The sequence below is a fragment of the Colobus angolensis genome, unplaced genomic scaffold, assembly GCF_000951035.1.
Source record: "Colobus angolensis palliatus isolate OR3802 unplaced genomic scaffold, Cang.pa_1.0 Scaffold101, whole genome shotgun sequence".
NCBI lineage: Eukaryota > Metazoa > Chordata > Mammalia > Primates > Cercopithecidae > Colobus > Colobus angolensis.
Window position 1 is genome coordinate 9,177,575 of NW_012111031.1, and position 13,388 is coordinate 9,190,962.

Sequence of the window (13,388 nt, forward strand, 5' to 3'; positions counted from 1 at the left end):
TGTAATCCCAGCTACTCGGGAAGCTGAGGCAGGAGAATCACTTGAACCCAGGAAGTGGTGGTTGCAGTGAGCCAAGATTGTGCCATGGCATTCCAGCCTGAGCAACAAGAGCGAAACTCCATCTTAAAAAAAAGAAAAAAAAGTTCAGTCCAAAAAAGAGATGGTGACATATTACAATCATCTACTTGTCTCTGCATTTCTACATAGAGCATTTGTAGGGAATAGCTGCTTCACAAATATTTTGAGTAAAAAACATAAACTAATAATTTCATCAGTTGTATCTGTTTTCAGGTTTCCCACACACCATACATATTCTTGCACGGTTTCAGATCATGGTAATATGTATTCAATTATGTCTATACAGAAAATTGTTGTTCCATACATAAATCCCATCAACAGAGTCAAATAGAACACGCTCGCTGTGGGATTCTGTGTATTGTTCTTAATTCACCAGACTGCTGTGAAAAACACATTCATCTCCTGACAAAACAAATCCAAGCTCCTTTATGTTATGTAAGCCCAACACTACCAGTCCTCCTCCTTCTACAGATTTGAAAACAGATCACTTGATGGTGCCCATGACATTGTAAGACCTCTAGGCCAGTTAGGCGACTGCAACACACACTCGGCCCACAGAATGTCTAACTGGCCTCAGTAGATATTAAGATGTGACCACTCCATGGGGCAGGATGTGTTTGTATGTGTGTGTGTGCCTGCCTGCACGCACACACACACACAAGAGCCAGGGAAAGACAATGGAAGAGTCAGAGAGGGGAAACAGAGGGCACATCTGTCTGTACTCTCCTCCTGCTGGAAGTTGAAAACAGCGGCCTTATTCTTCACGCTAACTATAGGTTCCCAGGCATTTGTGCAGTCATATTCAATAATGTATTCTGGGGCCGACAGTTCAGATGTGTCAGCATTTCTATTACCATTGCCTATGTTTGGAGTTCTTTATGCAGTCAAAAGTGCTAAGGCCAAAAATTGATATGAAGATAACAGAGGCAAGATATAAGTAAATAAACCAAGGAACTAAGTACTTTTCTTTGGTATTTGCATTACAAGATAAATATAAAAACCAATTTAAAGGTATTGTTAGGCTGATTTCTGTTTTTTCCCTTCTTTATTTTGGTATGAGAGGTAAAAATCCAAGTTTCAATAATGGCTTCTGAGAAAATTCACATGTCTATGATTTGGGTTTCCAATAGCTGCTTTTAAAAGTGAACCAATCGATACTGTGTCCTGAGGGACAACTGGGCTGGGCATCTCATGAGGAAGTAAAGGGAAGTGTAGAAAAAATGAAAGACTAACATTGACTTCTAATAAATAAAAGAGTTCACAATGTAGATGAAGTTACATAACACACGAGGTGTTCTTCAAGAGTTGTACAACAGAAAAATTGAGTGTAAATTCAATTTTGGCAGGTTAGGTTTTATTGTAACTGCCTTATTGTTTATCCTTTACAATTTTAAAGCAAAACAAACACAACAGCATTTTATTTAATTGTAGTGTATCCGTATTTTCACATATTGGCTCTAAAAAAATATCTGCTTACAAGAAAGAAAGGAAAGCCCAAACAAGAATGTAGTATGTAAGCGAGTACAAAATGGGATACAGTATAAGGCAAACTGATTACCTAAGTCCCAAGAAGTCAAGAAACAGGAGTGTAACTCAGATCCAAGCAGGGTTAACCAGGAAAGGCTCCATTTCTGTGTGTACCTGCTGCTTTCTTCGGCACTGCACTATACAACATTCTGGGGCAGCCTGAGAGATGCAGACTATACAAATATAGTCTCACATCTCACCACCAAAGCACAAACATTCCAGAGGCATGGAAGCCAAAGTGTAAACACTTCTGCAGTCAACCCTTAACTATTCACATTTACAGAAGGAAAGAGCAAAGACACCACTAATCCAATAGATAAATGGAAAGATCACTGAGTTAACTTTGGAATACACTCTTTTGAATATAGGTGTATCCGTGTTCAAGGAACTCACAAGTCTGTTATGAATATTTGTCATAAGGAGTCATAAGGAGTTAGAAACTTTCTCCAGGAGTTAGAAACCTTTTCACTATTTATTACAGCTACCAGAAATAGAGAATTAACTGGACAATCTCAAAGATGCATTCTTAGACTGGTAACTAAAGTTCCATTGATTCCACCAGACAACTGTAAAACTATATAGATAGAATTTTGGAATTTGGCAAGTAAGTATGGCATGAACAAATAACCCTGTTCAAAACTGAAAACAGGCCGGGCGCGGTGGCTCAAGCCTGTAATCCCAGCACTTTGGGAGGCCGAGACGGGCGGATCACGAGGTCAGGAGATCGAGACCATCCTGGCTAACACGGTGAAACCCCGTCTCTACTAAAAATACAAAAACTAGCCGGGCGAGGTGGCGGGCGCCTGTAGTCCCAGCTACTCGGGAGGCTGAGGCAGGAGAATGGCGTAAACCCAGGAGGCGGAGCTTGCAGTGAGCTGAGATCCAGCCACTGCACTCCAGTCCAGGCGACAGAGCGAGACTCCGCCTCAAAAAAATAAAAAAATAAAAAAAAATAAAAATTAAAACTGAAAACAGCAGAAAACAATTTTTTAAAATTCTACAAAAGTACTGAAATTCCCTTTCAATTGCTGCAAGTTACCTCATTTCAGTTGCCTTGTTTTCATTGCCTCTCTGCTCCTTTCAATAAATTCGGTCTTCTTGTTTTCATCTTTAATACATTGAGCTATCTCTTCATTTCTCATGCAAGGTCTTGCTGCTTCACTTTCCTGAGCTGTCTTCGGAAACTTGCTCTGGATGTTCTCCTTGAAAGCTCTTGTCCATGAACATTTCAGATAAAATCTCATCAGAGCTTCCTCCATCATCACTCTGAGTCAAAGAAACTCACTCTGCTAAACTTTACAACAGAACTTTTGCTATGTGCACTTGGATGGACGTCATAAGCTTCCAGGGAAGAATTAAAGAGATTAGGTACTCCTTGCTCATGATGCACAATGACACTGGATCCTTTTGTAAACCTCATTTCACATTTATAACTCCAGGCCACGTGCATCAAAGAATGAGCCAAAAGTCATACAAGTCCCTTCATTCTGACTCCCACATTTTTAGAACGAGTGCAATATAATATAAAGAGTATGTGTTTCAGAGTCTGAATTTGGATCTTAGTCCCATCACTTACTGGCTATGTAATCTTGGAAAAGATCCTAAACTCCTCTGAGCCTGTTTGTTAACCTGTAAAATGGGGATACATAATAGTACCTCTTGGGCTAGCTATGAAAATCAAGGTAACATAGGCAAAATGTTTGGCACAGGTACTAAACAAATGCTAGCTAATATTATTGCTTAAAATGAACTTATTCTAATTATTGGCCTTTAGCATTATAGTTTAGATGTCCATATTGAACTATCTCTGTGATTTTTATCCTGTCATAATTGAAGTTTGCCACTGTTGATTCCCCCCGCTAAGTTGAGATACTAATTTGATATTTATGGCCAACATCTAAGTGATCATATTCTACTCATGTGAAATTAAGCTCCCCCTTAATGCTGAAGATTGAATATCTATTTCTCTACACCTATGTAATATAGTCTGCTCAGACTTAAAACTTTGACCAGTGCTGCTAGACACTGTTGAATCGAACAGAGAGGGAAAGGGTTATTATGGCAGGAAGAGAAATGAACATTACTTAATGAACTTGCATTTCAGTTGAGCAGGGTTTTTAATACAAAAGAAAGAGCTTTTTATAAATTCTTTTGCTCAGCAACAATAAAAAGAGGAAAAGAGCACTCAGCTGGGAACAATAGCTACTCAGCTCATAAAAAATCATGAGAAGGAACATTTTCTTTGTCCGCCATGCCCAGCAATTTCACTGGTGGGCAATGAGCCAGATCACTTAGGTTCCACCTACAAAAATGAGTCCAGAGAACCTTCTCAACTTTTCCAGCTAATAAATTATGCTAACAAAAATCCTAATCTCTTAATGTGTGCACTGCCACCATAACTAAAATGTTGACTCATAATTCATGGAATGTTTTTGACAAGCAGAAGATACTGATCCAGCCATTAATAGGATTTGCTCTTGAGGCTGCTTTTCCAGTAGAAGGGAAGGACTATGCTGACACGTTTACTCATTCCCATCAAATCCTCCTTGCAGCCAGGAGCCTGTATCTGGTTGATGACTGTTGGGCAAGGTGCAGGGTGCCAGAGGACAGCATGGTTCCACTGTGTGAAATAAGCTGGTGTAGTTGGATATTTCACTTTTCACTGCAGTCTCTGTAGCTCATCTTAAGTTGGTGGAGTCAGAGAAACTTCATATTCTTGACATAAAGAGCCTGGCTGATTCATCTTCTCTCACAAGTGATATTAAACCGTATTAAGCTAATTGTCAAGTGTGTTGGATTACCTTATCAATAAAAAGCTCTTTTCTGTGTTCAAGGTTCCCCACGACAACCAAAAGATTCCTGCACATGAATAAAATGTATTTCTAATGACACTGCTGGATGATCAATCATAAGCATGCCCATTAATGCAACTCCTATATGTCTTGTTAATTAAAAAGTATGAGGGAAAAAGTTTTCTGTTTAAGAACGTATTTTTTTTGTATTTAGCTTGAACATGAACATTTTAAGAATGAACTTGTATCTTTACTGCCTGATATAGTAAGTATTCAATCTTTGTTGAATGTCTAAAATATATTTCACAAAAAGTAAAGTGCTTTGAAGACTATACAATGTATTCCAACCCCAACATTTTTTCCTTACTAAACTTCTCTCCACTTTTGACTTTACGCTGAAGATTGGCACCATCAACTAAAATCTAAATAGCATTCTATGTTCCCCTTTAATTAACTGTCCATGACTTACACTTTCTCTGCAATCTGAATTCTTTTCTTTTTAAAAGGCCTTCCTAGTCCCTCAGATTGCATCTAAGATGTAAGAATACACAGCAACTGCAATATCAACAGAACTTAATTAAGCAGAATATGCAATGACAGCAAATATGCAAGCACAATCCTTACTGAAGACAGGTAACCAAACAAGCTTTTTACAGATAATAAGGAGTTTGGGGGGAGGGGTGTGTAGCTGGTGAAAATTCAGTTTTATAAGTATACTGCCATTGAGAGAATTACTCCTGAGTATCTGCAACTGTACTTATTCACTGCAACAGTAAACAAGACAGATACGATCCCTGTTCTCAGAGAGCTCATTAATTCATGATATTACTTTTGCTGGATGCACCAGAAAGAGAGGGATGCATTTTAGCTTGGCCTTCAACGATGTAGGTATAGTTGTGGAGATCTGGGGATTAGGATAGCATACTTAGGCACAAGGATAACAGCAGAAAATAGTAGTTGTATTTGTTATCTGAAACTTTCTGAGCTTATGCTCCAAGTAGTTGTAGTTCAATTATATATGCCTGATTTTGTTTTTAAGTAATGCCTTCACAGACTCAAGGGGAAGAAAAAATCCCAACCCTGTCCTGCTGCATATTGAAGATGACCACTGATTCTTTCAGTCCTTTCTATCCTCTCCCTTTGAATCAAGGCAGGCTCTGTAATTCTTAGACCAACTGAATATGGCACAAGTGATGCCCTGACAGTTTCCAGACCCAGGGCAATCTGGCAGCTTCCATTTTTTGTCTCTTGGACCACTCTGTCATAAGACAGCTGCTATGGTGACGATGCTCTAGTAGCCCTGTGGAGAAGCCTGTGTAAATAGGAACCTAAGCAGAGAGAAACCGAGGCTCTCAGCCAACAACCAGGCCCAACTTTGCTGGCCGGATAACTGGTGCCTCCAGCCTGTTAATGCTGCAAGCAATGCAGACGAGCTGTCCCCACCATGTTCTACCCAAATTGCAGATTCAAGGGTGAAATAAATGATTACTGGGACATACCTGAAACTTTACCCTGAATCCAAGGTATTTTTAAAGATAAAACTAACTAAATGAGGCAGTGAAGAAAGTAAAAATCATATTTTTTGCGCATTTACGTGACTAAATGCTTTATACATCCTTATTCTCTACAATAACCGTATTTGATAGGATTATTTTCTCTATTTTATAGATACAGGTTATTGACTAGAAAATTGAGTAACTGCCCAAGGTCACATAACAGGAAGAGAGTATTCAAAAGCAGGCCTGACTCCAAGGCACCTGCAAAGAAAACGGGAATTAAGGAAATTCTAAGCTAATGCTGGGGTGACTCAAATTCTCATGAATAAAGTATGGATGAGGAAAATATGACACCAATTAAAAGGTGCAATTGAGGGTGCCCCAATATTCCTTAGCAGAACTTTCCAAATTAGCGGTAACATGTTTTGATGCATAGTATTCAGAAAACAGCAACATTTTCTTGGTATGTAAAACTTTATGATGCCTGCTAAATGCAAGTGCTCCAGAGTAAAAAGGTTACAAAGATGAATGGCAATATTCTTGCTCTGAAGGTTCTTGCATTTTAGTATGAGAAATAAGGTATGTTACACCAAGAGTTGCTTCGCAGGGTACCAAGCTATAGCCCCTATAGGTATGTATCACGTGAAGAATAAAGTACTATGGGAATTTATTCATTCACTCAACAAATATTTATTGGCTGCCAATGTAACAGTAAACAAGACAGATATGATGCTGCTCTCAGACAGCTGATAATTCATGATATTACTTTTGCTGGATGCACCAGAAAAAGAGGGATACATTTTAGCTTGGCCTTCAACGATGCCTAGACTTTGGGCAGGTGGGGATCTGGGGACTGGGATGGCATTCTTAGGTACAAGGATAACGGGAGAAAAATGAAAAACTAAAGCATGAGAAAATTAGTAGGACATGTACGGGGACTTTAAAGTAAGAACCATATTTTATCCACTTTAAGGTTCCATCAATTTAATTCAGGATCATTATTTTATAAACCAAAAGAAAAAATAGTAATTAAAGTTTTACAGAAATGGTTCTCAACTGGGGGCGATTATTGTCCTCTAAAGGGCATTTGGCAATATCTGGAACCATTTTTGTTGTCACAACTGATAAGACTAGTCTTTAGTAGATAACAGGTCAGGGATTATTGCTGATCATCTAAAACGCACGAGACCTCCCACAAAAAAAGAATTATTTGGCCTAACATGTCAATAATGCCAAGGTTCAGAACTCCGAAACTACAGAATGTTAGAAGTTGAAAGATGCACCTAGGATATCTAAAAAGTTATTTTAAGACACAGAAAATGCAATAGTTCAGTTTACCTGAAATGAACCCAAGATTTGTAAAGGAATACTGGGAAATAATGCTGGCACTCTGTATCTGAATCTGTTCTCTCACCTTTGGAATAGTAAAGTGATAATGATCAGGGACTATGTTTTAAGAAATTAATTTAATGCAATGTAAGTCACAGAGCTGGCCTTTGATGACCACTCTGTCCAGATCTTGCTTTCTAGAAACCCTGCACTCTAATCACTCCAATTGATATATCTATTTCTGCTAATTCTCATCTCACACTCATCTCAGAAGAAATAACACTGACTCACCTCACCAAACATATGGTATCTCTGATTATTTTTCTTTTTTAAAGCCCAGCTCTATGCCACTTATTCCTCCTCTCATGCAGTGTTTAACATATTATTTTCTTCCTTTGAACTTTTAAAATATATCACCTGTATCTAACAGCATTCACTATGTGTGTGATTTATCCTTCCTCTACATGTAAGTTCCTTTGGGTCATGATCCATGATTGCTTCATACTTGCAACTCTCAGGGGACCCATGATAGTGCCTTGCACATCAAAGGGGTCAATAAATATTTGTAGACTGAGTAATGAATAAATATACAGTACTGGGAGAATATAATTAAATACAAATTCCTCAGACTTCTCTCAACCTTTCCTCACAGGGCTCATTTTGTAAACGTGAATCATTTTAGTAGCTCTCCAAGTCCTCATGCTTTAGCTATAGGGTCTCAGAGGGAGCGGGGTTTTTAACTCTTACATTACAAAACACCATTTAATAAATTCCATTACATTTCAGATCATATCTCCAAGGGGTATCAGCCAGTACTTGCTCTCAAGACATTTAAAACATCTTATATAGGCAGAGTCCCAAATTCCCTGAAAAAAAGAGACAATTAGGGTACAAATATAAGCAATAAGAAAACTTCTACTCATTGCTCACAATCCCAATTGCATTCTTGATAATCTTACCTTTTGCACATGGATGTGTGTGTGGGGGGATTTAGAACATAACAAAAATCTTAAAAATGTATGAATGTAACAAAGAAAATAAGAAAAAAGGTCAGTTATAGAATTTTAAGGAGATCCTTTAAAAGATAATAAAAAGCAAGACTATTATTATTTTATTGTTATACAGCTTAATGGTGGAAGATAAGATTGTGGTCAATCCATACAGAAAATTAAGAAGACCATGTTTTAGAATATTTTGCAGAGCTTTTTTTTTTTTTTTTTTTTTTGTAAGTCCCCTCTTTTTTTTCCTTCAGCGTGGTCCTTAAGCATCAATCAACATTTGGTGCCAGATTCTAGCAAGTCTTTTGCTTCATTTATTTTGGCTGCTACGTAAGGAGATCCACCTGAGACAACAAAGAAAAATGAATTAAAATATACTTCCTCATTGATACTAAAAATACTCTTCTCTGATATTGTCTCACACATTAATCCTGAAAAATTATTTTATAAGCTAACTGGAAATCAAAACAGTATAAATTAAACTTGATTAGTGAAGTCCTACAACTATCCAACAATTAAAAAAAAACCTCTGAGAAAAATGATGGAAGAAAGTTATGATCAGGAATAGCTTGAAAAATACTCAAATACTTCATGGGTCAGACATTCACCTTTCCAGTATTTGACCAGAGAATTTTCTAAAATTAAGTGGATGGTCAGGTAAATAAAATAACAGTCTTTTCCATGACTGTTTTCTTTCTTTTTTTTTTTTTTTAAAGACACATTCATCTGTGAAAAGGGGTATCTTTTTGAAGAACATAAATCAATTCAAGGGGTCTTTTTAAAGTATTAATCAAGTCTTATGATGTCACAAAAATAAAATGCATGTTTAAAAAGGCAACTATGTACTACCCAGTGCTTAAAAACCTACTAACTTAATGAGAGATAAAAATAAGGTCAAAAGAAATTTTTGTTCTCTGAAACGGTTCTATTAGAATATTGACAGAGTGTAGTTTTGGATTTACAGTGCCCCAAAATAAAACTGAGTCAGTTCCTTTTTAGAGTTCTTTGCAATGAATTCTTTCTAATGTAAACAGCAAGAGGAAAACTGAGGTGAATTTCAAATGCAGAATCATTGTAAATCACAAACAGAACCTATTTGACATACAAAAATACTAGCCCCAAACTGTCACATGAAAGCTAAACATCATACGCCTTCTAACTTCTAGTCCTGAATACTGTCATTGTTTAACGCTCAGACTAACAATCAGATTACAGCTCACCAGTCTCTTTGTGTTTTTTATTTTGTATTCTCCCCTTAAGTGCAAACCATCTATAGCTGCTGAAAACATCATAAGGTCTCAGTAGCTTACAACAAACCAAAAAGCATCTAGCTAATATTGGTGTACGTTGTCCTGACTTTTTTCCGGCCTTTTATTGATATCATACCACCCAACTTATGAACAGAAACAAAAGCAAAGAAAATACATCAACAAACATGGCGTTGTGGCAGAAAGGGTAATCCTGGAGAAAGCTATATTTAGCTCTTTGCCCTTGAGGATACCACTGACATTTTCATATCAAGATCTGAATTGCTATAAACACTTATGGAATATATCACAGTATGTCCTTGAATGTGCTATAAGAGTTACAAAGAAGGCTGATAAAAGTTTAAAGCAGTTGGTTATGAAATCTGTTGATTTTATGATTATCTTTGAAGACGATCTAGCAATCAGGAATTAGGTAATGTCAATGTGGTAAGCTGTTTAAATTCTTAGAGTTATCAGGGTGATGTCCTCAATGTCTTGAATATCCTCAGCAAATATTAAAATATTAATTAAACTTAAACATAACATTTGATTGATATGCATTCTGGATATTTAAATCATAGGCTGTAATATGCTCACTCAGCAGTTTGAAAAAAATTAAAGGCATAGATGATAGAAAGTCTTATACATTTTGGACTGGTTCTTGTGACCCTCATTTCTACCTCTATATAGTTGGAAAAGTTCTTCAGTCCAAAACTACAATTCCTATAGTCTCTTCAAGCAGTGTTTGATTCACATTAGGTTCCATTAATTAGAGCCATTCTTGTAAGACTTGGAAGGCTGAAATGAGGGAAAGCCTTTCTTGCTGAACCTCTTTATCATTATCACTACCAGTAAGCAAGAGTGTGGTTATAGTGGTGGCAGCAACTGTGCTTCTCCCACAGTTCTAGTGGCAGCCTGTAAGGCAGCAGCTTCCCTGACACAGTAGCTCTGTAATTGTTTAGGAATGATTCTTGTAGGTCAAGTGTAGAACTTGCTCCTTCAGATCTTCGAACAACGTGTAACCTGTGCTAAATGTTCTCCTGGTTAAAATACCTAGTTGCTGGCAGTGATTCCTGACTGATAACACAGGATAGGATGCATACCCTAAATTTAACGAAAACGAAATACTCTTGGCCGTACACAGTGGCTCACGCCTGTAATCACAGTACTTTGGGAGGCTGAAGTGAGAGGATCGCTTGAGCCCAGGAGTCTGAGACCAGCCTGGGCAACATAATAAGATTCCATTTCTACAGAAAATTAAAAAATTAGTTGGGTGTCGTGGTGCACACCTGTAGCCTGAGGCTGCAATGAGCCTTGATCGCACCACTGCACTCCAGCCTGGGCGACAGACTGAGGCCCTATCTCCAAAAAAGAAAAGAAAAAGAATAAAGAAAATAACACTCTTCAACCCCTCTCAGTTTTCTGGGGGAATTCAGTGAGTTCCGTTTAATTAGAACACTCACCTTCACCCTTGGTATTTCTGTACCTTTGTACTTCTACCCTAAATATTGCCAGAGGTCTTCTGCTTCTGGCTACTGTGAACCATCATGTTTAAGACCAACTCTCCCACTGACACCCAACTAGAAGAGCTAAATAAAATATAAACACATCAGTATAAAAGCACTGGAGGGCTACCAAGTCAGTCAGGTCTTGAGGGCCAACATCCTGGAGATAAGGGAAATGTACTATGATGAATCCAACATTCTGCACTGCTTTTTTCCTTCAAAGAAGCCAGACACATAAGAGTATATAATACTATTCTATATATATGAAACATGTCTAAGGCCGAGCACAGTGGCTCAGACCTGTAACCCCGGCACTTTGGGAGGCCGAGGCGAGCGGATCACGAGGTCAGGAGATCGAGAGCATCCTGGCTAACACATCGCTACTAAAAATACAAAAATATAAACAATTTTAGGGAAACCCCGTCTCTACTAAAAATAAAAAAAATTAGCCGGGTGTGGTGGCGGGCACCTGTAGGCCCAGCTGCTCAGGAGGCTGAGGCAGGAGAATGGCATGAACCCGCGAGGCAGAGGTTGATGTTGCAGTGAGCCGAGATCGTGCCACTGCACTCCAGCCTTGATGACAGCAAGATTCTGTCTCAAAAAAAAATAAAATAAAAAATAAAAGATATGTCTAATCTATAGTCTATGGCAGAAAGAAGAATGGTGACTGCCCAGGCTGTGGACTGCCCAGGCTGTGGGGAGGGATTGGCAATGGGAAGGGGCAAAAAGGAACCTTTGGAGCTTATGGAGATGGTATATGTCTTGACTGTTAGTGGTTACATGCGCATATATATTTGCTAGAACTCATCAAATTATGCATTTAAATGGGTGCATTTTATTCTATACAAATTATATCTCAATAAAGTTGATTTATAAAAATCCAGCAGACTATATATTAAGAGACTATACTTTTAAGAAATAGAAAAACATATAACACTATCAAAAATAAAGCTGACATTGTTATACTAATTATAAGATAAAGTACATTTTAAGGTAAAATGCAAAACTAAAACGGGCAATTTCACAGTGTTACAAGGGTCAGTCTACTGGTAAGAGAAGGCAATTGTAAATTTGAATATACCTAATAAGATAGCCCTCAAAATACACAAAGAAAAAAAGAAGAAAACCAAAAGGAAAAACACACAAATCCACAATCTTAGTGAGTGATCCCTCTTCTCAACAATGCATAAAACAAGTAGACAAAATGAAAGAGTAAGAACACTGAAGTTAAATAACATCAACAAACTTGATTTAACTGACACACATAAAACATTCCGCCCTACAAGTGTAGAATGTATCTTCTTTTAAACTGCACATGGAACATTTACTGTAACTGACCATGTGCTAGGGTATAAAGTAAATCTCAACAAACTTCAAAGATTAAAATAACAATAAATGGTCCTATGTAAAGTGTCTTCCATGGATGAATGTTGATTTACAACTGCTATTAGACCATAGGTTTGGAAATTGAGATTAAGTGTTCAGAAAATATAGCTGTTTGAAATAATAGTGTACCCCTGTAAAACCTGGATCTTATATACATACTTTTTTCCTCAATTTTCTCATTTCCTTTTCATTATTTTACAAAAGCTGTCAGTCCACCAGAGATTGAGAGAAAAAAAAAAAAAAAAGTCCTCCAACAGAGTTGGAGAAACACTGAAACAGAGTCTGTTAACTGACCATAGGAGAACTAAACTAGAAATCAATAACAAACACATCTAGAAGATCCCAACGTTTGAATATTAATCAATACACTCCTAAATAACTCACGCATCAAGGAAGGTAGCACAACAGAAATTAGCATTTGAGAGAGAATCAACATAGTGAAAGATCAGTTCTCTAAAAAAGTAATCAACTTCATGTCAGAGCATGTAAAAATGTAAAAGATAAATTCCAAGAAAAAGAAAACCTTTCAAAACTAATATAAGAAGAAATGGAAAATCAAAAGAATATTTAAGAAGCTAAACATGTAATTAAAAATCTTCCCAAAAAATAATAATCCTGGCCATGATTTTGTTGAATTTTTCAGAAAAATAGAAGAGAAAACACTTTCAACTCTTTTTATGAGGTTAGCATATCTTTGATAACAAACCCTAATGAAAATGTCACAGGGAAACCACAGATCCATATCTCTCATGAGCACAGGTGCAAAACAAACAAAATATTCACTTATCAAATCAGACTAGATATGATGACCAAGTTAGGTTTATATCAGGAATGCAAGACTGGCTTACATATCCAAAAATTAATTGATGTAATTTACCACATTAACAGAATAAAAAATAAATATATATTTATTAATTTATTTTTTTGACACAGAGTTTATCTCTTGTTGCCCAGGCTGCAGTGCAACGGCTAGATTTTGGCTCACTGCAGCCTCTGCCTCCCAGGTTCAAGCGATTCTCCTGCCTCAGCC

The 13,388-nt window shown here is 37.3% G+C and overlaps 1 protein-coding gene and 1 long non-coding RNA gene across 2 annotated transcripts in view; both read right to left on the reverse strand.

Moving 5' to 3' along the window:
• LOC105510506 overlaps positions 1-2,764 on the reverse strand; it is a 48,710-nt gene extending 45,946 nt beyond the window's left edge. Inside the window, exon 1 of the long non-coding RNA XR_001001570.1 lies at positions 2,645-2,764. This is a non-coding gene — a long non-coding RNA (uncharacterized LOC105510506). The remainder of the gene's footprint in view (positions 1-2,644) is intronic.
• A 3,799-nt stretch (positions 2,765-6,563) lies between these two features.
• The window catches only part of DNAJC15 (DnaJ (Hsp40) homolog, subfamily C, member 15), an 86,196-nt gene continuing 79,371 nt past the window's right edge, over positions 6,564-13,388 (reverse strand). Inside the window, exon 6 of the mRNA XM_011940339.1 lies at positions 6,564-8,564. Coding sequence (XP_011795729.1) covers positions 8,494-8,564 — 71 coding nt within the window. The 3' untranslated portion in view covers positions 6,564-8,493. The remainder of the gene's footprint in view (positions 8,565-13,388) is intronic.